The sequence below is a fragment of the Corvus hawaiiensis genome, chromosome 18, assembly GCF_020740725.1.
Source record: "Corvus hawaiiensis isolate bCorHaw1 chromosome 18, bCorHaw1.pri.cur, whole genome shotgun sequence".
Taxonomy (NCBI): domain Eukaryota; kingdom Metazoa; phylum Chordata; class Aves; order Passeriformes; family Corvidae; genus Corvus; species Corvus hawaiiensis.
In genome coordinates this window covers 13619852-13646268 of record NC_063230.1, presented here as the reverse complement: position 1 = coordinate 13646268, position 26417 = coordinate 13619852, and the positions used below count along the sequence as shown (strand labels likewise).

At 41.3% G+C, this 26417-nt stretch overlaps 1 protein-coding gene across 1 annotated transcript in view; it reads right to left on the bottom strand.

Moving 5' to 3' along the window:
• Window positions 1–1187: 1187 nt before the first annotated feature.
• AACS (acetoacetyl-CoA synthetase) overlaps window positions 1188–26417 on the bottom strand; it is a 37860-nt gene continuing 12630 nt past the window's right edge. The window contains exons 5-18 of the mRNA XM_048322837.1: window positions 23079–23176; window positions 19284–19398; window positions 18702–18783; window positions 18444–18591; window positions 14328–14408; window positions 13157–13281; window positions 10420–10484; window positions 10120–10242; window positions 8695–8808; window positions 8397–8522; window positions 6782–6851; window positions 6052–6110; window positions 5083–5285; window positions 1188–2510 (exon numbers count right to left, since the gene is read on the bottom strand). Coding sequence (XP_048178794.1) covers window positions 2373–2510; window positions 5083–5285; window positions 6052–6110; window positions 6782–6851; window positions 8397–8522; window positions 8695–8808; window positions 10120–10242; window positions 10420–10484; window positions 13157–13281; window positions 14328–14408; window positions 18444–18591; window positions 18702–18783; window positions 19284–19398; window positions 23079–23176 — 1547 coding nt within the window. The 3' untranslated portion in view covers window positions 1188–2372. The remainder of the gene's footprint in view (window positions 2511–5082; window positions 5286–6051; window positions 6111–6781; window positions 6852–8396; window positions 8523–8694; window positions 8809–10119; window positions 10243–10419; window positions 10485–13156; window positions 13282–14327; window positions 14409–18443; window positions 18592–18701; window positions 18784–19283; window positions 19399–23078; window positions 23177–26417) is intronic.

Genomic DNA, 26417 nt, shown 5'->3' with positions numbered 1-26417 from the left:
GGCACAGCCTGCAGGCTCTGCCCAGCTCCTGCCTCAGGATCACAGCACAGCCCGGTGCTTGCAGGTGTTTCTGCTGCTACAGCCACAGCATCAGGAGCTCAGTGCCATGCCAGAGCCTGTGGACACATTTTTGGGTGCCAGCAGTTTGCAAGAAGCCCCTCGAATCCCCGTGAGGTCGCAGTTAGGCCATGGCTGAGCCCTGGGGAGAGCGCACCTGGGTAGGAAGCAGGCACAGAGTGATGCTCCCTGCTTGGCCCTTGGAAACCACAATGCCTGCAGCTCTCTGCCTTCGTGCCAGGGATGTTCTGGCCCATCCCCAGCTGGAGGGATGCTCACAGCGCTGTGGGAGCAGCCAAAGGCAAATGCAAGCTGGATGGTTGGAGGGAAGGATGTGGAAGGGGAGAAGCTGCACTCAGGAAGGGTGGAGAGCACTCCCAGCTCTGCCACAGCCACCTTTCAAGTACCCACCTTCCTCTCCTCAGCACTGCCAGGAGCATCCAGCACTTCCAAAACCCAGACCCTCAATTCAGTGAGGCACCAGCACAGTTTGCAGCACCCATCAGGGCTTTATGGCCATAAAAAGTCATTTCTATAGATTTCCTTCTGTATTGCTCTTTTTGTTTGGAACTAATGTCTGGGAAAAGCTTTACAAATTACAAGAGATCAAATTATATCCATTAATGAAACTTTCTCCAGTGTTTGCAGCACAATAAAGGATCAAAAAAGCAGCCTCGAGGCAGTGTGTATGTTCTTAATGTATCTGTGCTTCTAAACTATCTTTAATTAATGAAATAACCCAAAATTACTATTTAATCTGGGGGCTTTGTAAACCTCAGACATTTTGCATGAATTAAAGAACAATATAATGAAGTTTTAATGAATATAAAGTCACAGTTAATGTAAAATTTATATATAGCAAGCCAGGAGGGGAAGGAATTTAAAAGTACTTTTAATCATAGGTTATTGGCAGCTTGGTAGCTCCTTTTTATACTTTTCTAATGGGTGCTTGGTATTTATCTTATCACAGCAGCATGGCCTGACTCACTACAGTAGAGAAAGTACCAGCACAGAAAGTTTTGTACTCAGCTGCACTTGGATTAAACCCATTAAATCAGTAACAAACTAATCTAAAAATTATTTCATGACACCCAGTTAAAAGGAAAATAAAGACAGTAACAGCTGAGAGATGTAATATATAATTATATATATAAAGAATTGATTTTTTTAATTAACTCTTTATCAACGCTGAATGCATTCAACACAATTGTAAGTACAATAATATTTCACCCACAAAATTCAAATAGTGCAGGAGACACTGAATGCCAGAGGGTTGGTACAGCTACTGCAACTGTATTTTATGAAAAACAAAACACTTTAGTGCTTCCATTTCACTGTTTTAGCAAGCTCAGTTTTTAAATTACAGTATTTTTCCCTTTATAAACCGGAGGGTTACAGACCTAGAAAAGGGGTCTCTCACTCTCAACATGACATTTAGTAAAAAAAGGTTACAAAACCCATCAGCTTTTAATAAAGAAAACACACTGGAATTCCTCAGCTAACCTTAGAGCCAATAAAGGACTTCAACCAAGGAACATTTTGCTAAACATCTTCCTCAACTGTAATTATGTTAATCCAGAGCAACGACAGTAAATTCCATGGAAATAACCTGGAGTTACCCCAGGAATAAGGAGGGGGCAAATGCTCCCTTCACCTTCAGAGCCCCCAGAAGCCTCTCAGCCAACAGCTTAAAACAATGAGAAGGCTACGGCACAAAATGAAGCAGCAATTACCCTCAAAGGTACCATGAGAGATTTCAAGACTGAAATTATTCTGAGTCAGGTCAAATGGGTTTAGTGCATTATGGTTTGGCTTTATAAAAACATCTTAATGCACACTACACAGAGAACACTTGCATGTCTCAGGGTCAAGGGGTTAAAACTGCCATGGATTCCTCACAGGGAACAAACACATGGATTGCAAAATGTTGCTAAAAATCCAGTTTAAAAAAAAAAAGAAAACATTTTATGAAAGAAATATTCTATCTGCAACTGCAACTATTGGTGCTCCCATTTGATGGGCTGCTGATGTAAATCTAACCAGAAAAGATGCACTCATATAAATAAAAATCAAAACAAGCAGGTTTCTCCCTCCAGGCTGGAAAAAACCTCCAAAATATATGGCATATTTAACCAATAAAAGGGAGCTAAGCTTTACCCAAGCCTTTCATAATGCACTTCATGAAGTATTTTTTTTCCTTTTAAAAGAACCACTGGTATTAAATAGAGCTTTTTCTTTACATACAGTATTGGTATATACAAAACAAATACAGAACAAAGGCAGTCACAAAAAATAAAACCCCCAAACAAGTGACTTTAATAGTCTTGAAGCTCAGGAATATTTTGGTACAGGTCCAAAGCCTCTGGGTTTGAGAAAGCTCCCCGCTGCTCAACTTCTTTCCCTGCAATTATTTGCTTCACAGCTACTTCCACTTTCTTCCCATTTACCGTATACTGAAAAACAAAACCAGCAAAGATAAGATTACATTTTTTTTCATGTAGTAGCTTTATGCAAATATTCATGAAACCCCCCATCAATTCCAGAACTCTATCAAAATTTAGCAGAATGCCTTTTGTTACACTTGAAGCACTTTCTTCTGAAAATCACTTGAAGAGTAGGTAGAATTCAAAGAGTTTGTGTCAGTTTATTACTCCTACTGGCAATTCTGTGAGAACACGATCAAGCTCCAATATAAAACAACAAAACCAGATCAGAATTATGGTATAAACACTAAAAATGTTTGGTTTTATGTTCTGACATTCAATTTTCAAACTATTTTTAAGGGTGGGCTCAAAAAACAAAGCCCAAGTGCACTGGGCTTTGGAAGAAGAAAATCATGATTTTCTTATTTGAAATGGACAGTTCTTCCAAAAGGGTGAAGTGAAACTCTGGGCTTCAGCCATCCTCTACAGTTAAATGTTTCAAAACAAACCATAACAAATAAAATAAACTGTAACCAACAGAGGCTTCACCTCCGCTTATGAATCACACAAATTCTATTACACTGGGTGACTCAAAGTAAGGACACTGCAGAAAAAAACCCCCAATTCTTCTCTTGAGATCAGAGCAAAAACTTCTGACACGGTAAGGAGATCTACTCCAGTGTGACCAGGAACAGCCAAGGCCCATTTGGGTGATCTCTGCTTTGGGAGGCACCAAGGCTTTATGAGCCCCTTCCTCGTGCTGGTACCACTGAGACATTTTGGGGATGGCACCTTTGAGGAGCTGACACACAAATCCCTCCTCAGTGCTGCCTGCCTGCTCTGGAACACGACCCCACCTGCTTCACTGCTCAATCTGCTCGTGGAGGAACCCAGGCTGGTCCTGGCCTCCAAAGCCACTGAAACTCCTGAGCTCCAGGCAGCACCATTTATCACTGGAGACCATTCAGAGCCAGGTGAGAACAACCCCCACCACACTCTTGCAATATTGTCTTGATACAAAAAAAACAAATCAAACTTTTCTTTATTAGATTTGCTGAAGTCATGTGTAACCCTCCCCTCCTGAGCCACCTTAATCAATCACTTCTATCTCTTCTCAATGAGTAGCAACCTAATTTTCACAAGAGCCCAGAAACCAGAATAGCTCAGTGGCCTGCAAGGGAACTCCCTCCTTTAAAAAAAGATCAGGCTGTTCAAAGTAAATTAGTTTACTTTAATCACTAAACCCTGTGGATGATTGCCAGAGTGTTTATGTGGTCAGGACAGAACTAGACAGATCCATACTATGTTTTTTAACACCTGAATGTCCTATTAAAACCATGCTTTGTGTTACTCAATCACCTCAGCACAGCTGTACTGTTTCTACCAGAATACAGTGTCAGGATCAGATTGTATTTTCAGATGAGGATTCAAACATTTCTGAAAGTAGCAGAAAATAGGCAGTTTCCCTTCCAATCAAAACTTTTAAAGAAAGATGGGAGACAGGCTTCAATCACTTCACCACTGGCACATTTATCTGAAAGGTAATTAAAACTCACTCAATTCAGTCAATGTGTGACCTAATTAATGATCTAAGCAGGCTCTGCTGAGGAGCAGCCCATCCCTAACACCTCCCTGCTGTACATTCAGGTGACTCACACAGTTCACAAGTTCAACACTCCATGCACGAGCTGAGTTAGAGCCCAGAAAATGGGAACTTAGGGGATTCTACACTCATGCAAGGAAGACATTTTGAGCCAGGAACTATCTGCCAACAGCATCATGAAACAAAAAAACTCATCAGGTCAGGACCAGGTCCCTCTGTGGACCACAGAGAGTAGTCCTGAATCCTACAGCACTTCCACATGGAAGCCTACACTGGCAGTAATGATGGCTCTGAAGTCCCAAGTGTTTTCTCTAGACACACTCAAGTCTTTGTGCAAATAAGACTTGGGAAAACCACACTCTGCATCTCCATTCTGCTGCTCAGAGTCATTGAGGAGGCTGTAACATCAGAGAGGCCTATAAAACCAGACACTCCACCTGAAGAGTTCATACAAAGAGCTCTAGCAGAACACAGCTCCAAAAGACTGAGCATGCAGAACCTTTAGCTACACAGATTTCTCCCCCTGAATAAGCACAACAATTTCATTTTAATTACTGTTACAGTTAAGGCAGTAGAGCTACATTTAAGTGGCTAAACAGATGTAAAAGTGAATTGGTTTACAAAGTGATTTTCTGAATTTCCTGAGTGCTCTCAGCTTTCCTAAGAAAGTCACTCGTAACAGGAAAATAAAACCAAAATATGCTTACGGATAGCCAGAGAAGCTAAAGTTGAATTACCTTTTTAATATCTTCTTTTAAGGGGTTTAAGTACATATTACTGAGAAAATGCAACCCATTTAAAAAACAAAAAACACACTTAGCTGAAGAGGAGATGAAAAGATGTTGCTAGGCAACATAGACAAACTATTTATAAAGCCCGAATACACTTTTGAGATGCTAAAATTTCCATGTATGTGGGTTTGAAGAGCAGTGACAACTGCTCCTTAATTACTATTCAAGGTGACAAAGAAAACAGTAGGCAGCCGTTCTCCTGCCATACCGGGATGCCTTTGGTTTCCAGGATGAGGCTGGGGACGTGCCTGGCGGAGAGCGCGGCGCGGATGGCGTCCTGGATGCGCTTCACCAGGCTGCGGCTGAAGGCGTGGCTGGAGGCCATCTTCAGGAACAGGATCACCCTCTCCTCGCCGTCCTTGTTGTACTGAGGGACACAGAGGCTGTCGGACACCTCCTCAAAGGCTTCCACTGGAAATGGGAGTCCTCGTTAGCACTTGGGTTGGTGGATGGTTCTGGACGCGCGGTTTTTGTGGTTGGACCGAACAAAAGTCACCACAGACCCTGCCCGGGGTATCCTGCACTGAGCTTCACCTCTGTTGGCTCTGAAATTTTAACTCTTATGTGAAAATCCAGGTTTAAGGACCATTTAGGCTCATAACAAAGTTTTGCTATTACTTTTGAAATCGGTAACAAGGTTTTGCACTAAACCACTTTCTCTGGCTTTCCTCACAGGCCCCACTGCAGCAGAGACAGGACACTGAAAGTGCCTGGTGTCACAAGAACAAGAAGGCAACAGGTCCTCAAATCTCAGATTAGCACCTTTGCAGGGACAGTTTCCCCACCTGTCACAACACAGTCTTTGAAATACAAAGCACAAGCCCAAGAACTACTCCTAATTATCAGGAAAGGTACAACAAAAACAGTGTCAGGGGCTTGCCTTTAGGGGAAAAAGAAAAGCCTGACAGGTTAGGGAAGAAAGAAAAAACCTGCTCCATACAATGTTGCTTTTGTATATCCCAATGAGTCATCTCCCACCCTACAGATACTTCAGGAAAGCAAGCAGTTTCAAGTGTAGAAAATGAAATTTTACTGATACTAATATACTCTGCACTGTCTCATTTGACAAACAGCAAGTTTGTTCTTACTTAATCCTTCCATCCCCTTTATAATGGTTAAATTCTGGATTTAAGGCAACAATGTCGTAGCTGGAAGAGGTGGAAAGTTGATTTCATACCTATGTTATAGATTTCAGAACTTCCAAATCTTACTCCATTTGGATTTAATGTACCATCACTGAAAAATCACAGACAAACAAAGAAACATTAAAGTGTGATTACAGCTTGATGAAGAGGAAAAATTGATGCAATTAACCAAGTCTCTCTAGTGAAAGCAAAACCACATTAGAAACAGAATTGTAAGAGAATTTTGAGTCAAAAAGGCATGTTACTCATTAGAATGAATCTTTACAGAGAAGAGCAACATTAATTCATTCAACTTTGGTGCAAACAACAACTTTGAAATGCAAGCAGTAAACTCAGCCCCAGTTGTGATCTTGAATGTCTGATCACTGACAGAGGCACAACTAAATACCTTCTGAAATGAAGTTTTGCTGTAAAACAAGATGATGGCAAAGCCAAGACCACAAAACAAGTTCCCCAATTCACCACCTTGAATGTGCTGCACTCTCAATCTGAATTCCTGTGACCATTATGAACCATGGAACACAAAACCCAGCCCAGTACTGCCTTGTGCTCGTAAATACAGAACTGGGGTAGAACCTCAAAATGAGCTCCCTTCCCTCAAATCCAGCTGCTCTGATTAATTAAGGGTTGAAATCCACAATATGGGATTTAATAAAAATACAAAGCTAACAAGGGTGACAGAATGGTGTACATTTAATCCTAGGTGAAGGCTGCAAGTTTTAACACCTCTTTACTCCAAACACTTCCACCAGAACACTGTACCTGCGACCCAGCATGACAATTCCTCCAGTCTTGGGATTAATTTTGCAGTAATCACCATGGGCCCAAACACCTGGTGGGAAATGGCAAAGGTTAAGCAGCTGATTTCTTCTTCATCCAGTCACAGCAGACACTGTGTAACTGAACTGGCATTAACTGAGTGAAATACACAGAAATACAACAGATACCCACTGAGAACTGCCCACAGCCAGGGTGACAGTACTGAACTCCCCAAACAACCCACACTACATTTACTATAAAGAACCAGCACACCAGGGGCAGCTCAGAAATTAGGCTCAAACCCCAGGTTATCTTCTGATTGCTTGTTTGCATGACTACACAGCATTCTCTACGAACCGAGTGAATAGCTGCTCTGAACACCACATTTTGAATTACTGAAAGCATCTTCCACAAAAGTAACAACATTCCCACCTTGATTCATTGTCTTTCTTGATCCATTTTTTTTATTATGCACAATTCTGTAAAAGAAGCTTCCTGAGCTTGTGTAATATGTATCAACAACTCCCTAGGGAGTTTCTGTGCATACTGTTCTTGATTTGTGTTAATGCAAAATCAGGTTTGACTTTTCATTATTATTTAAGATTGATACTGCCACAGCAGGCTGCCAAAAGCAGAAGTACAACCCAATTCTATTCAAGTTTTTCTGAGGAAAAATACCAACCTCAATTATTTGCACATAAGACCATTTTTTAACTTAACTGTTACAATCTCAAGCCCATTTACAAGGAAAGACAGAAAAGGGATCCAGACAGAACCTCAGTGATTTCAGTCTTAAAACTGTCACACGGATTATTTTTTTCTCTATTTACTGCTGTCAGGCTTACATGCAGACTGCAACTTTGACATTCCTCAGTTTTCCTGTGTGATTATCTCCTGCTGCACATCCTGATTTTTCTTGTGAGTTGACTCTGTATTGCTGCTATTTATTAAAAAAAAAAGTTTCCACATCTGAAAAACAGCAGCTGGAGATCCTGCTCCTTAATATCCCTGCCCTAGAGGCACCAGGGATTTTGGCATTGTTGTGCCACATAAGGAAAAGCCCTGGATGAGCAGAGTCCTCCACAGTTACCAAAAGCCTCTGGCCCACAGGTGCCTGCTCCTTTATTCTGTAGAAGGCTAAGGATGCACAATATGCATGTCTGAGGCAGCATATACTTAATATATATTTAACCCTCATGCTAATGAGGTAGCAGCTCAGCACTTTCCCCTTGGGATTCACTCCTGTAGCCAGGCAGGAGCAGCCTGGCAGAGGTGCAGCAGCACTCATTAATAGCTGATTGCTACCTGACCTATTCAGCACTTCCATTTCACACCCGTGCCAAGCACTGCGCCTGCACTGCAGACTCTGACAGGCAGATCTGCCTCGTGAGAGCAGCAGCAAAACGAGATTAGAGCTTTGCAGAGATCCTTACTGGTTTTATTTGGATCCCTGTCCAAACAAAGCACAAGAAAACAGAGGGAGATATTATGAAACACCATGGAGTTCTCACCCTGGAAATAGGGACTCAAAGCTGCACCTGTGGCTGTCATTGGGTAGCAGCAAATAAGCCTGTGCCTTCCCTTCCAACTGCATCATCCAAAGCCCTTCATTACATACCTGGGAATTTTGAAAAATAAGCCTTTCTGTATTTGCTTCCATTCTCATCGTTCCAGAAGTGTGTGGGCTGACAGGGAATAGGCTTGGTACAAACCAGCTCTCCACTTTCACCCCAAACTGGTTTTCCTGTTGACAAAAAAAAAAAAAAAAAAAAAAAAGAGGTATTTTCCGCATTTCCTTTCTGCAAATAACAGAATAACAAAGCAAAGAGCATCTACACTTATTACTTGTTGTTGAAGTTAGAAAATACAGTAGCTAGATGATCTTAAGTGTGCACAGTATTTTGGATCATAGCTACCTTCATCATTCCAAGCTTCTACAGCCATTCCAAGATTCCTGGCCTGAATTTCTCCTTTGTAAACTGGAACTGTAACATTGTGACCCATGAAACATGAAATTATATCTGTTCCACCTACAATAAAAGAAATCCATTTAGAATACACAGTATTTCTTGGAAAAAGCAAACGTGACAACTACATAGGAACTCTGAAACAGTCAACTGCCAACCTTTGCCCAAAGGCCTCTGATCCACACTAAGCAGCATAGAACAAACAGCATTATCTAAGATGCTGTGACTTTTATTAAAAGGTTTTCTTCCTTACTTTGTGTATCTTGTCATATGTGTATGCCTTTCATGCAGAACTATCCCTTAAGGCGTAACTTTTCTCCTTTCAACAGTCTCTTTAATCTCATTTAAGGAAATTTCCATTTATAGGAGAGAGAAAATAAGCAGGCCCTACTTTACAGACTTCAGATATTTACAGAATTACTTAGAAATGTTCTCTTGTTTGTTTTCATTAGTTTAAAGTAACCAGTCAAGCTATTCCACTCAACATTTACTTAGCTGTTATACTTTATCAGCATGGGAGGAGGGGAGCCAGGCCTTCAGGATGAACAGTTATCTTAAGAAAAACAGATACTGTCAAACTGCTTACTTAACTGCAATATTTATAGTCTTTCTAGGACTTCATGGAAGAGAATTAAGACATAAATCAATCATGTTAGCTTTTCTCAAGAATAGGCTTCTGCATTTGAGTCTATTAATGTCTGTAGTAACAAGTTCTAGATTCAGCACTACGCTCACTGAGCCCAGAGTCTGAGATAACTTCAGTAGCAGAATAGTTATATTTTAAAAATCAAACTGAGTTAAAAAGCCCTTTGAAAAAGTCAGTCCTTGTTACAAAGCAAAATGAGGAGTGCTGTGGTGGACCTTATGTGACCAGAAGTTGCCTCAGCTAGCACTGCTCACAACAAACTGCACAGCATGGGGGCTTGATATTTCTCTAATTATATAATCTACAAAAAAAAATCTTGTCTGCAGTGCCAATTACTTGGCACAAAACAACTGAAACGGGAACTATCCAAGAGGTATTTTCTGCTAAAGTCAGCTATTTGCAGAACAGTATGTTCTGTAGGTTAATAATCTCTGCTTGATCTCACCCTGCCACCCCTAAGGACAGCCAGTCAAAATAAATGATCATACTTAAAATCCAAAACATCCACCAAAAACACTTCAGAGTGCCTTTATGGCAATGGAATTTCATTATGGCACAGTGAATTATGCAGAAGAACCTCAGCACTAAAAAGACAGCTCATTCCAGTTTAAGTATAACCAATCCCAAATGATCCAAAGCCCTAAGCTTCCCAAACACACAGCACAGACAAGCAGGAAGGAACCGCACAGGCAGAGAATTACTGGGATGCTGCAGCATAAAAGCTTCACCTGAAATGGATCCCAGGAGGACACTGCTTTTTATGTGTTTGTAGACATACTCATAGCTTTGAGATTTGAGAGGTGATCCTGTAGACAGGATAGTGTGGAGTGTTTGGAGATTGTGTGTTTCACCTTAAAAAGGAGAAAATCAGCACAGGTTAAGGCAGTGTTTTTACAAGTGTTTGGAGCTATTTGTCACCACAATCCAGAATAATTACATAAAGGACTGCAACAAGATAGGGAGCCAGAACCAGGAGAGGAAAGGTAGGAGGGAGGACAGAAGGGATTCACCAGCTTTTTGAAGCTTACATGGTTTTAAATTTTTCTGTTCTAGCACAGCCAGCCACTTTGCACCCGTTCCAAGGATGGTGATCCTAGAGGGGAAAAAAAGTTTACATGTTTTGCATATTTAAATATGCTAAGATTCTAAAGACCTGCAATTCCCACTGCAGTAAGCAGAGGCTGTTACACACTCTGTATGTGGATTAGACAAACAATGCAGCCTCTTAAAGCTTTCTAAGTGCAAGGCACATCCTTTTGAACTATCCAAATCAGTCTGATCACATGTCATCTCTGCAGCTCTGAAACTTTTAACTCTATCTTTAAATATTAAGCAGAGCTTTCCCATCTCACGAAGACATTCACATTTACAGGAATTTGTAGCTGCTCCAAAGACATCACAGAATGTTACAATGTTTACTTGATTAATGGGCCATAATTGTCCAAGAGTGCCTTGGTACCCTCTTACACAGAAGAACTTTGCCATTTCAGGGCACAGTTTGACAAAAATTACTTTACTCTGGGACAGCAACCAGAGATTTTCTGGACACACCTGTTCAGTTTCCACTGGTAAAAGCTTGAGCTGCCTGTGCCTAAATCAACAGGAAACTTGGCCCAACTGAACAATTCAATCCTGCCCTTGTAAGGTGTATTTAGAGCTCTTCAATACAATAGTAGAATTAAAACTTGAAACAAAGGCTGTGTTTCTTCCATCTATCAATGGAAGTGCCAGTTTAATGCTGCTGCTGACAGTCAGGAAATCCTCTTACCTGCCTTCTGCTGATTCACTTTACATTACAGCAATAAACTCAAGAAAATGCCCAGAGATAGATGAGGATAAGGGACACAGCCTGAGTGCAGAGCATGGGCAATACCAACACCAGCAGAGCTTAAATAAGATCCTTCCAGGTTGGCTTTTACTCCAAAGGCAGGATGGAAAGTAGGACACTGTTCCAGGCAGAGAGAGGGGGATATTTCAGCACTCCCAGAAGGGGATATCTTCCTTTGCCATTCTGGTGGAAGACTCCCCTCTCAGGTAGAACAGGCTCCTTGCACAAACATCAGTGCATAGAGCAATTTATCAGGCACATGGCCAGTGCACCAGAGAGGCACAGAATGGTTTGGACTGGAAGGAACCTTAAAGATCATCTAGTTCCAACCCCTGCCATGAGCAGGGAACCTTCCACCACAAGAGCCCACAGCTCCTCAGTTACCCTGTACCTCAACCATGTGAACTATTTTTACTCTTGTGTAACATCTCACTTTCCTTCCATGCCTCAAATCAGTGCTTATTTTACATTAGAATACAAAATGCTTCTCTATTTTAAGCTCTTTGACACTTCCTCTACAGCACATGTAGAGCCAAATCTCCAATTATTTCCTTCCAAATGCTACATAACTGCATTTAGTCACCATCCCCCAATTCCCTTGCACAAATCATTAATGGATGTCCACTTGAGTCATTCTTGCCACGCAGGATGAGATACCCTGATGATACCCTGAGAATATGCTCTCTGAAGGGAAGTGTGGTGTATCTTCAGAGAATAAGGTAGTCTTCACATGTTGAAGCTCTTTTTTTTTAACATATTTAACATATGAGTGAGCTGGGAACAGACTGCATGATGAAGCAGCACCCAGATGGCCACCGCTTTTAGCGCCAGATTACAAAAGTGAGACATGCAGACACATTTATCTTCACTTGCTTTTGGCATGTGGAAACAATGCTTAAAAATAAGCTGGGTTTTTTCCTCAATTCTCATTTTTTTTTGCCTGTTGTTCTACCAGGGTTTCTTTGTGGGGTGAAGCACGGCTGAAGTTTGTGGGTTTCTTTTGTGCTTTTTTTTTTTTTTTTTTTACTGGAAGCATTTTGACTTGGCATTAAGCTTCAGTTATAATAGCCAGAGACAAAATGTCAGTCTTTAAATATTACATGTCACAAAAGACAAGTGAAGTTTAAATTATTAATTGTGCAGAGTCAGAAAGTGAATCTTTTGTCATCCACTTTCCACGACAAACAATTTTAATTACCAATTAAAAATGACACTTGTTTTACTGGTATTAAAATTCAAATCTTCTACTTACATCCAGCTGGCAAAATAGGAACGTTACAAAACAAATCAAAAAAAAAAAAATCAAAGTTTAACAAAGTATACGAAGCTAAATGCAATTGCAGGGTTTTACAGCTGTTTCTCTGCTACCTGCCATTTCTCTAGGCTTCAAGAAAGGGTGCTGTGAACATTTTCAGGCACAAAAAAATGGTATGAAACAATTACTGAATGGCTTATCAGCATGAATTAGGCATTATAGATTAAAAAGCAAAACATGAAAATATAAGCAACCCTGCTGAGCCTTTCCAGTCAATTTATGTCTAAGTCAAAGTTCTATATTAAAATCTTATATTGAGCTGCTTGAAAAAAGAGTTCTTATTTACTAAGTTCTGAGTGTGCTGAGAAATTGCTCTTCAGGTTGCTCCCAATTACTGCCTTTTGAAAAGGCTGCTCTTGAAAACTATTGAACCAAAAGTCTTTGTTTGCCTGGAATTCTAATACCTGACTCAAATTTGAAACAATCAGCTCTTTGTCTCTCCTGCTCTCTCAAAAAATGTTTTAGTACAAATTTTTAAGAGCAGTTCCACTCAAGGCTGAGCCAAAAGAAACTGTCACGCTGTGTGTGAGTTCCTGACCAAGAGGACAACATCAGTGAGGTTGCTTGGGTCACTGTGACAGGAGCCAATGCCATCACCCTTTATTTAATCCTGGATACATACCCTAGTCTGTCAGTCAGGTCCCAGAGCACATTTGGTGAAGGAATTAGAGGAGATCCATCATACAGGACCACTGAAGCTCCTGTAGCAAGTGCAGTCACCAGCCAATTCCACATCATCCAGCCAATCTGGAGGAGAGAAGAAGCCTCCATGAGTTTGTCAGCTCACTGCCTGCAGTCCTGGCAGCTCCAGCACAGCACCAGCAGTGCTGCCTGCTGGCACAGGGGCTACAGGGAACTCTACAAGGAGGGACTGGTGCAGATCTTGGCAGAAGCTGGACCAAAGCATGATCCCTGTCCTTATGCAAGAGGTGCCACCACTTCCCTTGCCTGAAGTTCTCCTGCTGTTAAACCCACACCACTGATTTTGTCTGACCGTATTATCTAAGCCCCAGCAAATAAGGCTGAAGCTCTGCTCATCCTCCCACCTGTCCCAAGACTGCATCAGCTGCATGTTCCTGATGGATGTTCATCTAACTGATCCTTACAAACACCTAATGAGATGGGGATTCCATGCCTCCCTGCACACACAGCTTTAAAGCACGAGTCAGGAGACAGGATAACTTTGAGACAAGGCAATTACCATGATCCCTCCATGGAGACATTCCAAGCTGACTAGTCATGTTAAAGTTCAGAAAGGAACTCATGAGGAAAGACATCAGCCTTCTCAAACTGCTACAGTCACAGAAGTCTTAGGAGTCATTTTTTTTTAATCCCAGCATTGGAAAAAACACCCCCCACCACATAACTGAACTCCGCACAGATGAGGTGAGGCTTAGAGCTGGGCAGCTTCTTTCCTCACAACCAAAACAGAGACATGACTGAAATTCTCATCTTCAGTATGACCTAGCCCTGCAGGAAGGTGGAATCTGATTTGTAGGTGATATTGATGAGGCAGCTTGATCAATAAACCTAAGAGACTAAAAATCAATCCATTTTCCTCACCAGCTAGGTCAGAAACATTTAACATGGGTTTGACCTTTCATCAGAAAAGGTCCCTGTTGCATTTTCTTATTTCACCTGATTTTTTTTAAACTCAGATAGGACAAACCCTTGCAGTAAAAAAAAAAAAACCACACAAAGAAATGTACTTGTGGATTTGTATGAAAAGCTGTCCCATCTTTATAGGGAAAATATATTTCAGTGTTTTTAACAATGCCTTAAGCCCCACTTGCCGTTGTGTAGTACATAATCACATCACTGCTGGTCATGTTGCCATGAAGGATGTGTTCCTTCAGGTGCTGTATTAGGGTGCCCTGGAAAAACAGGGAAAGGAAAATACAGAATCACATAAATGAAAAGCAAAACTCTGACAGCACATTAAGACTTTTAAAATACTAACACAGTCAATACCTTGCAGCACGTACTCCAGGATTAAAGCAAGTATTTCCTTTAACTACAACTGAAGTAAATCCCAGGGCCTATCTAACAGCAGCAGCAATTGCATTCTCCATTTTCTCACGTAACTTTTCAGCCTCTCTCATTAGACCTCAGCAATTCCCACTGCACATCACTTTTAATCCATGGAATAAACAACTTCCTTCCCTTCCAACTCCACACAGCCATCAGAGTTGCAGAGTACTCCATGCAGACCCTCATTTTAACAGCAGGCTTTCACCAGTCAGATTTTCCAAGAGAAGCCCTTGGACAGTTTCATTGTCCGTGTATTTGGGCAATGGGAGGAGTGAAGGACTGAGAGCTGCTATAAACTGCACCAGCTGCTAAACATTAGCACTATGTATCCAAATTATCTTATCTATTAACATCTACGAGACAAAAGACCTGACAATACAGATCTTCTGTAAACACTGGAGTGACTAGAAATGTGAAATGTCTCACTGCTCAGAGCATCAATATTAATAATGCCCTTAAATGTATTACTTCCTTTTGTTGGAAGTGCTGCTAAACCACCTTCCTGATTATCATTAAAGCATAACTTGCTAGGATAAATAAATTTACAGACTACTTCATTAAGTCATTTCACTGCAGTGACAAATTAATGTAGCCAATGTTAAAAAAAAATGGTTTTTGCATTTATGCAAGGAGTCATAGTGAAACTATTAAGAGCCTCATAAGCATGAAACAAGATTTACACTGAAAGAAAAGATTACAGATAAACATTCGAAATGAAAAAGGAGAGTCATAAAACTGGCACACGCTTCAGGAGAAAAAGCAGAAAACATTAAATAAAAATAAAGGAGTAAATCTTATTTTCACTTCACTGCTCAAAGGAACCAGGTCTGAATTCACCTACTGCTGTTTGATCACCTTCAGCTGTCACAACGCTGCCATCTAGCTACAGCTACCATCCTCTACAGCCGAAAATCACCCAAAAAATCGGGATTTACAAACACTGTGTCGAACTGAATTGGTAAGGTTGCCAAAAGAATTGCAGGTGTTGGCATAATTACTGCATTTATAAAGGAAAGCACATTGTCCCTGCAGGAGATTCTGAAAGAGACACACAAAATAGCAAAATCGAAAGTAATATTCAATTAAAATAAATATTGGTTTTCTTTTTTCCTTCATTTAGTTTTTACTACTTCACAGTTTTGGAATCAAAAGGGGAGTTTTAACAATGACTTTAGGTACAGGCTATGAACAATTTCCTTGCAAAACCTGGTACATCTCAGGCTGGAAACAAAGGCAGAGCTGTTCTAAAGAACCCACAGACCAAAATGCTCTCTCGAGTTCATTTATAGGACTTGTTTATTTATAGGACTTTTACAACCCTCCAAATAAACCCCAAGCATTTATCATTTCACAACAGATCTGGCAGCTGATAAAACTCCCTGGTCTGCTTGTCCTCCTCAGGACCAACACAGGGCTGGTGGAGTGCTGAGCATCTGGAGTGTTAAAAACCAGCAGGCACAGCTGCTCCTGAGCCCCAGCACAGCCCAGGAGGGACCAGTGCTAAGCACTTAGAGAGCTGAGAGAGCCAGGAGCAGCTTCAGGGCTGGCCTCAAAGCAGCAGTGCTCTCCACCAGTGCTCAGGGAGAGGGATTTGCCTGCAGCTACACAAGGAATCCGCAGCAGCGCACAGGTTTGAGCTCAAGCCTTGCAAGTCCTTGAGATGGACAGACATGAACTTTGAAGAGGATTTTACCCCAAAATTCTCTCCTTAGATAGCTGGGAACATGGAATAATTGGAAAGGGCGCTGGTATGAATGAGGCAAGAAGAACCAATGCTTTTAGGACTAAAGAATAACAATTACTAACGCCTTTCTGTAGCACACCCAAGTGGCCAAAACCATACAGCTCTGCTTCCACGACCAAAAAAAAAAGCCTACTCCTCTGAGCCACCATTTTTAAATCATCTCCCATGACCTGGCTTAATTTTCTTTATTTATGTATGTCATTTCCCTGTGTAGCAAGAAAACAGACCAGAAACATACTGCACAGTTAGATAAACGAGTTGGGAATTTGAAGTAAGCTGCATATTTGCATCTAAAAATCAGTACAGTAACAAAACAGCATTGAAGCACACTATAAATAAGCAATAATTGAAATCTCTTCACCAAAATGTCATCTCTTCTTGCTGTTTTCACTACCAAAGACACACTTGGTTTAATCTAAGGCTGGAAAATAAAACAAAGACAGGAGGCTAATTCTGCTTTTTTTAAAATCAAATCAACGTGAATCATCCTATAAATTCCAGTGGAAACAAGACTAAGCCAAGAACAAACAGAAAAACCCAATCAAATGTGTAAAAGACATCTAAGAATTTATTTGCATGGACTTTGTGTAGGCCCTACTCAAACTGACTTACAATGGATGCCAACACTGAGGTTCCTAATGCAGCAATTTGCTTGTAGTCCACAGGTGTTAGCACCAGAAAGAAATCACCCTGCACCACTACAGAGCTGCTCAGTGTGAATAGAATCCTCACAAACAACAGATCTTATTCATCCATCCATCCATCACCTGCTCTCCTCCCCAGCAAGGATGAGTAGTCTGGACCTAAACTTTAAGGTAGCTCTGTGCATGATTCAGCTGGAGAGCAGAGTCATGATTCAGGGCAAGCTAACACAGGTAACATGGGAAAAGAAAGAGTTTTTACAAGAGAAAAGTCCTATTGTCTGATCTACAGCTATTTTTCATCGCTACTGTTTATCACCTATCACTGAACAAAATACCTGTCCTGTTTTTGCTAATCCACCTCTGCAAGTACTTAACCAGTCTAAAGCCAGCACAGCTTCAGAAGAGCTGTCAAACTTGAAAATCCACCTCCTTTCTTCTTCATAAACATCGGATTTGTGTCCCAAAGGGACCATTTTGTACATCACATGCTGCCTGGTATGATCTCCTACTGATAGCATATAAAGCAGAGTGTTTACAGGCAGCAGGGGATTTGTCTGTGGGCAAATCCTCCAGTCCTTGCCATCAAAGAGAGGCAAGAACACACACACTGTGGGCACAGCATCAAAGGATCCTGCCCTCAGGCCACCCAGCCCTGCAGGATGCTCATCCTGACTTGCAGAGCAAACAGCAGAAATGATGGACTCTGGCTAAAAGTTGTGCAGTTCCATTTATACACATGGCTACAAATGCTCCAGACAACACATCCTGCCTGCCTTAAATGGAAGAAAAACCTACCTTCTATTAAGGATTATAGCAGAATTAAAGTTTCAACACTGCTGCAGTCACTTCCTCTACTTTAAGACCTTTAGAACATCAATAGCAAGTGGAAAGCATGTGAGCAAGGTGCATTCTGGCACCAGTATCAGCTACTGCCGTTAGCAACAACAAGTCACTGCCTAAACCAAAGTTTCAATACAAAGCAAAACCTACACTCAGAGACACCAACCTTCCAGCCTCCTTCCTTAAAAAACAAGGACTGATGAGGATGACATACTCTGAACTGATAAACAAAGTAAAGTTCAAGGTTAAAAATTATCTAGATAATAAAAAACTGCAAAAACTGCCTATGGGCCTCAAGCTAACAGTGTCCAAAAATCAGTTGCAAACACCCAAGTTCTTTGACTTTTGCTCTTCAAGTATCAGTCAGGCCACTTCTACTGGTGCTTTTGTGAATGGCACTTGCTTCCAGGAAACACCTGGAATCCAAAAGGTCTCCACACTGACCTCTAAACTAATGTATTTTATATCCTTATCAATCCACAGTTGCTTTCAAACAGCCACTAACAAATAAGAAGGTTCACTGCAAGTTACTGAAAAACTGTCAGCAATCAATTCCTCCTTAAAATAAATCACAGTGTGATACTGCTAAAGGAAAAATGTAACCCAAGCAGTTAAGCATAGACAGTGCAGCTCCAGGAGGGAGGACATACCCCTGCTGAGTGAACCATGCATTTTGGTGCCCCTGTGGTGCCTGAGGAATACATGATAAAGAGAGGGTGACTGAAAGGCAGCTGCTCAAACTCCAGCTGGGGAGCCTGGTCTCCTCTTCCAGTGGCAAGGAAGTCTTCTAAAAAGACACTGCATAAGAAGGGGAGAAAAAAAAAAAAATGAACATTTCAAAACTTTCTGAAAGCATTACCCCAGCTCACATATAAGATCACCTCTGTACCCAGTAGTGCTCCCATTACCTGTTTGGAATCTTAGAAATATCTATGGTTTCTCTTGAAGATACATATGGAATCACCACCACTTTTTTTAGGTCTGGAAGCCCTGGAAGAAGGAAGAAAAGAATTATTTCCTACCTTCAGTTACATAACCAAAGGTCTTTTCTGCCTGATTGAATCATACAGTTTAATGCACTAAGTAACAGAAATAATTCTGAGGCACTGAGTATTGAAACCCCAGAGGACTAAATTGTTACCCAAGATGTAATTTCCTCAATGCTGCCAGCCTTTTACGTGTAAATCTGAAAGTTTTAGTGCTGTAATGCCTCCCCATTTGTCTTCAGCAGCACTTTGCTTGAGCTTAAAAACACCATGATCAGCCCCTGTTCCCCTGCTTCTACTGTTGGGTAATTTCTGATCTATTCAAGATAAGCAAACAGAAGACTTAAAATTACAGAACAGATTTGGGTAAAAGTTGAATGGTCTTTTCTGAAAATCTCAATGGCCACAGTGACACTGTGGAGAAGGAAGGACAGCAACAAGCAGTGGCAGCGCAGGCTCTGAGTGCTCACAGAACTACAGACCAGGTGGGATGCAGTGAAATACCTTTTACCACCCTCAGCAGCTTTTCCAAGTGGTTGTGCTCTTTGCCATTGTATATAACAGCTTCAACAGAGAAGATGAGCTTAGGCTGAATTTGGGAAAATCTGTCCAGTACACCCTAGGGACAAAGAGAAAAATGTGTTAAAAACATGAAATTAACTGAGGAAACTTCAGGGGGTGCTAAATGCAAGTTTCAATTCAAGCAACGAGTAAGGACAGGAATTAACAGGAGAGTTGTTAAAAGACTGCCTGCTTGTCTTTCACTCACACAAGATCTCTGAAGCACAACAGGTTTGTAACAATCTATTTCGTGACCCCCCAAACATATCAGGCAATGATAAAACCCCCACAAATCACAGAACATCCTTTATGGAAGAGCCAAGATCACAGAGTTCTCTAAACAGCTAAAAAAAAAATCACCTTGCAAGTCAGATTAGACTCATGTAAAGAGGACAAGCAGCTGTGATGTGAGCAGGAATTGGGCACTCGATCTCCGTGAAGGTGCCCAGGACTCCTGGCTGCACCTGCAGGAAGAGGCTCCACGTGCCCCAAGGCTGCTGGGGGGAACAAACACCAGTCTTGGGGGAGATGCATTTATGTGGGTGAGGTGGCCCCTCACAGGACCTGACAGCTTTGCTCTGCCACCATCAACAAAGGAAACCTCACCACTGTTTTTTAGCAAAATAAATTGATATTGAACACCCACAGATTACCAACAAAAGATACCACAGCTCCTTTACAATCTCTGCAGCACAACACATTCAAATGCTAAATTTTCAGGTGTCTCCTCCAGCTTACACTGTGTTCAGGAGTTTACCACAGCTATCACCCTATTTGAGATTAAAACCCTTCTGGCATTTACTTTTTTCCATGTACACTGCATGCAGCAGCCTACCAGAAATGGATCTTTTTGTATTCAACAGCAAGAAGCAAATCCTTTCAATAAAAGCTCTCAACACACAGGTTTAAACCTCCCTAGCTCCATTACTTGAAGCATTAAGAACCGCAAGATTACACAATACTGTAAAATTGCCAGTTAGCTGTTCAAGAACAATCTCCTAAATCATGTTGCAGAAATCAGACTTGAGTCATCTGCTTATTCTTCCCAGCATTCTTTATTCTTCTGGTTTCTATTTTGCCCTCTACTTTGCAGCCAAAATGAGAAACAAATTCTTACCAAATCAGAAGATGAAAGCAAAAACATCACAATCAACTCATCTCTGTTAAACTCCTTTCCAAGCTGGGCTGCTCAGCATTGCAAAAACATCTGCTGCAAAAGGACAGGAGTCCTGTCCTGATGATTTCCCCATGCTGTCTCCTCAGGAAAGCTCACTGAATACCACAGGTAAGGTACAGGGATATGGCTAAATATAAATGTGCTGGGAATGTCACTTAACAGCTTTCCCTCCTATCAAAGATGTGTTTCCTTTTCCTTGTTCACCTTATAAGAAAATACAGTGACAATGCACTGACATTCAAATTTATCAATTACTTTAAAACAAAAAAATCACCAGAATCTGTTCTGGTGACAGAAGAGGTTTTCAAGAAGCCCCTAATGTGTTACCTAACAAACTCAGAAATGGAGATTTAACTAATACATTACAGTTACTCTCTCAGGGAGTATGAAGTCAAATTTCCTGCTTCTTGGGTATATTCTCATACCTCCTTCTTTCCAGGAACAGACCAAGCAGCCACACACGTGCTGTGTGCATTTATATGTGTGTACATATCCCCATGCTGAGTGCAGAGCACGCACATCCCATTTCCATGCTGCCTGATGTTTAAAAATTAAGACCAATGAGCACTAAGGGTACTCTAAACAGAAGAGTCAAATCTGAAGAGAAGTGTGAATCAAAAGCAGAGATGGCTCCAATTCTCAGGGTCCTACCAAATCTGCTAACACACCCAGTTAGATTCATTAGCACTGGCAGGACCAAATCCCACAGGGCAGCCTGATATGATACAAAGGCAATACAAGCAGATGGAACATGTAATTGCTGCACTGGAACTTTAATCCAACCAGATGGCCCAGCAAGGAATTCCTTCCATAAAAAGCTCAGGTGTAGCAGATATGGCTCATTCTATTGCATGAGCTTCCAGTTCAGTCCAAAAAATTGTGCAGTGCCCCATGAAGGGAGCTGCACTGACTGTGCTGGAGCTCACCAAAGGCTCCTCACTGGGAGGAGAGCTTCTTTATAAACTTGTACACCCAACCATTTCTCATGCACAGGCCACAGAGCACCACTTTCCCATTAATTTATGGAAATGGATAACGGAGTAGAGAGATGAAGCAGCAGCTGCCAAGAGTGGCATTGTGCGTGGGAGGGAGCTCAGTGCTTCTCTGACAGCAGACTTCCTCAGCGCTTGAAGACTTTAGAGGGATGGCATTCAGAGCCTGCAGTGTGTAGGCAGTTCTGAGGAGTGGCATTTCTGAGCTTCACAAAACACACATACACAATTGGACTTAAATGTTGAAAATGCTACATTATTTCTCCGAGCACAAAAATCCTTGTTTATAATTAACAGGACTAATGCAACTTCACAGAAGGAAGAATAGCTTTTCCTAAGGGTGAAAGCCAATGTCTCTGAGGGTCTCTGCTTATCTCCCTCAGGATTTTAGGATTTGAATTCATGCCAACACACACTGCCAATGGAAAATAAATGATATTGATGGCACTGCAGCTCCAAGGCCAAGTTTCATTAAAAAGCTATCAGAAAAAACTAAAAGCTGGGCACTGAAAACAACAGCACACCAACATGGACAGAAAATACACCAGTCCTTTGAAATGCAGTAAAGTGAACAATCTTCCCCCAGATAAGAGATCGAATCACATTGCACAGAAGACACTCTATACCGTTCTATACATCATTTTCTGAGCAAGCAGAAAATATTTGTAGAACAGATTGATCATTACATGCTGTAATGATTTTTTAATCATTTTTTCCCTAGTGATACACCCTCAAGTGTAAGAGTGTGGAATGCTGCTGCCCTCTAGCGCTAATCCAGGAAGGACTGTTCCATACATTTTCCCAGCCACGAGGGTTAAACACTGAAATTGAGGGTATCACCTAAAAACATTGCTCTCTGCACTGTGCAATGCACAAACACTACATTTTGCCTGTGTAAACTTTTAGATAGAAGAAAGGTTCAATGCCCCCTCTTAGAAGTGGTTTATGTGTGGTTGATGTGTCCTAAAAACTTTCTGAAGGAAGCAGAATATATTGCCAAAGCTTCCAGGGCACATCAGTTTGGATGTCATGATTTCACACGCAGCATTTATTTCTAGGACAAAATAAGTTAATCAGGTTAGTGATATTAGCATGAAATTCCTCACTGTGGGCAAATAAAGCCTTGTGGAAAAGACCAACCAAGGTGGTGCTGAGTTCACCCTCACAGGAGGCAAAGGATGGGACTACTTAGGAGTGTGGAAACTGGAGTGTGGCTAAGCAGCCCAGGGCAGGATTCAGGAGGAAGAGCCAAACCTCACAACTCTGTTGCACTGCTGCTCATCAGCATATTTAATAAAATAAAAGCTCACCAAGACCATGGAGTCCATCTGAAAACACCCCAACAGTGAGTAGCTAAAGCCACTCAAATCACCAAGCTGAAAATCAGTAGTGACAACTGAAAGCAAGAAGGTTTGTGCAGCTCTGGAAAAGCTCCGGAGTACTCGGCTGTGCCAGGAGGTGGCAGCAAGACTGAAGGGAACAGAATCCATCTGCCACCCGAATTTATCACCCTGGCATTGGGCTGAGGCACAGCAAGGGCTGCTCTGCACAGGCACTGGGGCTACTCACGTTAATGCCAAAGTCTGGGGATGTGGAACTCCAGATAGCACCAATGTTTGCAGCAGCCAGCATTGCTTCCACTGCATGGAAGCTGTTGGGCAAGTAACCTAGGGCAGAGGTAGAGTGGTTAGAGATGGAACAACACTAAAAACATCTATAGAATGTATACAGTAAACAGATTTTAAAAACGCAAACAGTCAGTGTCACACCTTGAAGCCAAATCAGTTACACAAAGAATTAGTAATAAATCCATTTATAAAAATACTTGTATCAGGCTTTTTATCTACGATGTTACTCCCAATTTACAAATGTTCCTGCTTAATTAGGAGCTTTCCAGAATAAGAGGGCAGCACGCTGAAAAGAGTAACTGGGAGAGAGTTAATGGGATTGATTAGGGTACCCAGAGACTAAGAATACAGCAGCATGCAAGGGAATAGAACAAGGCTGTAGGAACAGCCATTAGAGAAAGAACAAGCATCTGTAAGGAACGATTATAAATAGCTCAAGAGCAGAGATTCAGCTTCACAAAGCTAAACGTTGTCTGGTAGACACTGCCAGAATCTTGAACACAAACAAGCAAAACCAGTGTCTCAGCTGATAAGGGAGTAAGAGTGGGACAAGCCCTGGAACATTCCCACACAAATGTGGCTCTTCAGGTTTCTCTCATTAGCTTGCAGCAAGACTTCAAGATTTAAATTCAATTTATCACGACATACAGAATAAATTAATGTCAAGAAAGTCAGTTTAGTTTCAGTGAGCTCCATTTGAGCAACTCTCCAGAAGGTGCTGGGTGGCTGAGTCTGACTCTGCACTGCTCAGAATCCAGCCCACAAATGAAAACATGCAACTGGAATTCACAATCTACACTGAGGAGGATCAAAGATCTGGAGTTTCAGATCACCCTCTTTAAGCAACCTAAAAAATGTCCAAGTACTTTAAAAAAAAGCACAGGATGGGCTTAATTGCAGTACTCTGACATCTAACAAGAATTCTGCATTTTAAAACAAAACTTAAATGGCAATAAAAATCCTTTTCAACAGCAGTGGTGGGCACTGAGATCTTGGGCTGCAGGTGCACCACAAGTATCTACCAGACAGCAAACACTCACCAGTGCAAGGCACTTCTCAAAGAAGGATATTGATGGATGCACTTCTCAGGACAGGAACTAGCATCACAGATCTCAACAGAACTTTCTGCTACATTAACATTATCAAGTAGGAGGGTACCAAAATGGATTTTTGTGAGGTTTTTCTACACAGCTTGAAAAAAATCCATCCTTTTTCAACTTTGTAAAAAGTAAACTTGAAAATTAAGCTTTAAACTGAGATTTTTTTCCTCATGCAAAAATCCATGAGATCAGTTTCTTAAACCAGCAGTGCCACTGCAGTTACTGAAAGCTGCTGTGCTTTTGGGAGCAGTAACTTTTAAAACAGCATTATGACTTAATACCAACCATTTCTGGAAAACACACAACTGTGAATAAAAGCCTCATGCCATGTTAAGATAAAAATTACTCCCTAGAACTGCCTACAGCTTACAGTGGTTTGTTCAGTGAAGTTCTTAAACACAAAGTGCAGCAAAAGCTCATGCCCATAAAAGCATTATTTATTTTGCTATTTTTCCCTTGGGGTCAAGGTTTACACAAGACACAGCATCCCAAAATCTTTGTGATTTTTCTTGTAAGACAAATACACCTCTCTAAATAATTTGAAATGTATGAACCAGAACAGATCAAAATGTCATTTTGTGTGACGAAAGCAGTTCTTTAATTGATGCCAAATATTTCCACTTGCATTTCTTGGATGGGATCATCAGGGGGCCAGAGTGCAAGGAAAACTGAAAGATCTCTCCCTGTGCTTTGGAGCAGTTGTTACTTTGCCACAGCTTACAAGCTTCAGGTCTGTTTTAAGCAATTCTCCTTTTCACCACTCCTACACAAAAGCCCTCAAGGCAAGAATACAAGTGTCTGCTGATTATTGTGAGCCAGACAATTAAATCATTACCTTCATTTGTCAGCTGGCTTTGAGGTGGTGTTTGAGTCTTGGAGGATACCAGCCAAAAGTGCCCAAAGGTACAAAACACACAGCAACTGACTCTGCATTTCTGTATCTTTACCCGATCCTGAAGCCTTGCTGCTCTCTGGGATCTCACAGATTTGTCCCAGCACCATCCCAGATAAAAATATGGGTCTGTTCTGGCTGGAGATCCTCCAAACACAGCAGTGTAAGAACTCATGTTCCTTTTCTTTCAACAGCTAAATGACACAAACTACTTCTGCCAGTCTTTCAGATTAAAACTGAATTCTCATTTAGAAAGAAGTAAAATTATAAATTTTTTTCTTCCTCTCATATCTGAGATTCTCAAGCTGATCACAACAACTGCCATGTATGTACAGCTCCCTGCATTTGACTATGCCCCTCAAGATACCAGCACACTCCTCAGGGCACTCAGTGGGCTGACACAGGTCCCGAGTGCCTAAAACTGGAGAAACAGGAATGTTGCTGACAAAGAGGATGAAAAAGGCAACTTCTTTAGCTGGATTAACATCAGGCAGGAGTCACAGAGCAGTGACCTATGTACAGAAGCTCTGTACTACAGAGGAATAATGGTACTGCTGATTTAAATATTTATCATGTTTGCTCATATATTTAACTAGAAACTCCATGTTCCCTGATATAACATTGCAGCTAAGGATCAAAATCAGGATTTGCCAGCATGGTAAAGGCTACAGAGGGTATAACAGTATCTCTGCGTCTTCTTACCCCTTTCTTGAAGGTGGTAAGAAAGGTGGAAATTACTTTCTGTTACTAGAAGGAAAAGCATCTTCCTACTTTGGGTGAACTAGAAAGCAAGTGAATAAAGGGCTCAAAACACAGGAGCTGGGAACTCATCAAGTAGGACTACCAGAGTATGATACACAAGAGTCCCAGCAGCAGTCCTCCTGAATTATAAAAATGTATACAGTCTCCAGAAAAACAGACATGAAAGCTTTACCTGACACATAAAACCTGTGAAGTCTCTAAGCAGGACAAGTGGTATTTTAAAAACACTGTCTGGGTTTGTTTTTGTTTTTTTTTTTTTTTTTTAAGAGGCACTTACAGCCTGATCTGCTCAGGACTGTAAGTGCCTCAGCATTTTCTGTCAGTTGCTATTTGCTTAATCTAGCACACACCAAGATTACAGTTACACATGTTCATTTACACTGCAGCACTTTACCAAGAGAATAGGTAAATACTGTAGCCCAAAAATTTCATCTAATCGTGCCAAGAACTATTGCAAATTCTAATTTCTCAGAGTGCTGAGAACACATTCCATGCAAGCACCTAATGCCTTCATAAAGTTTAATAA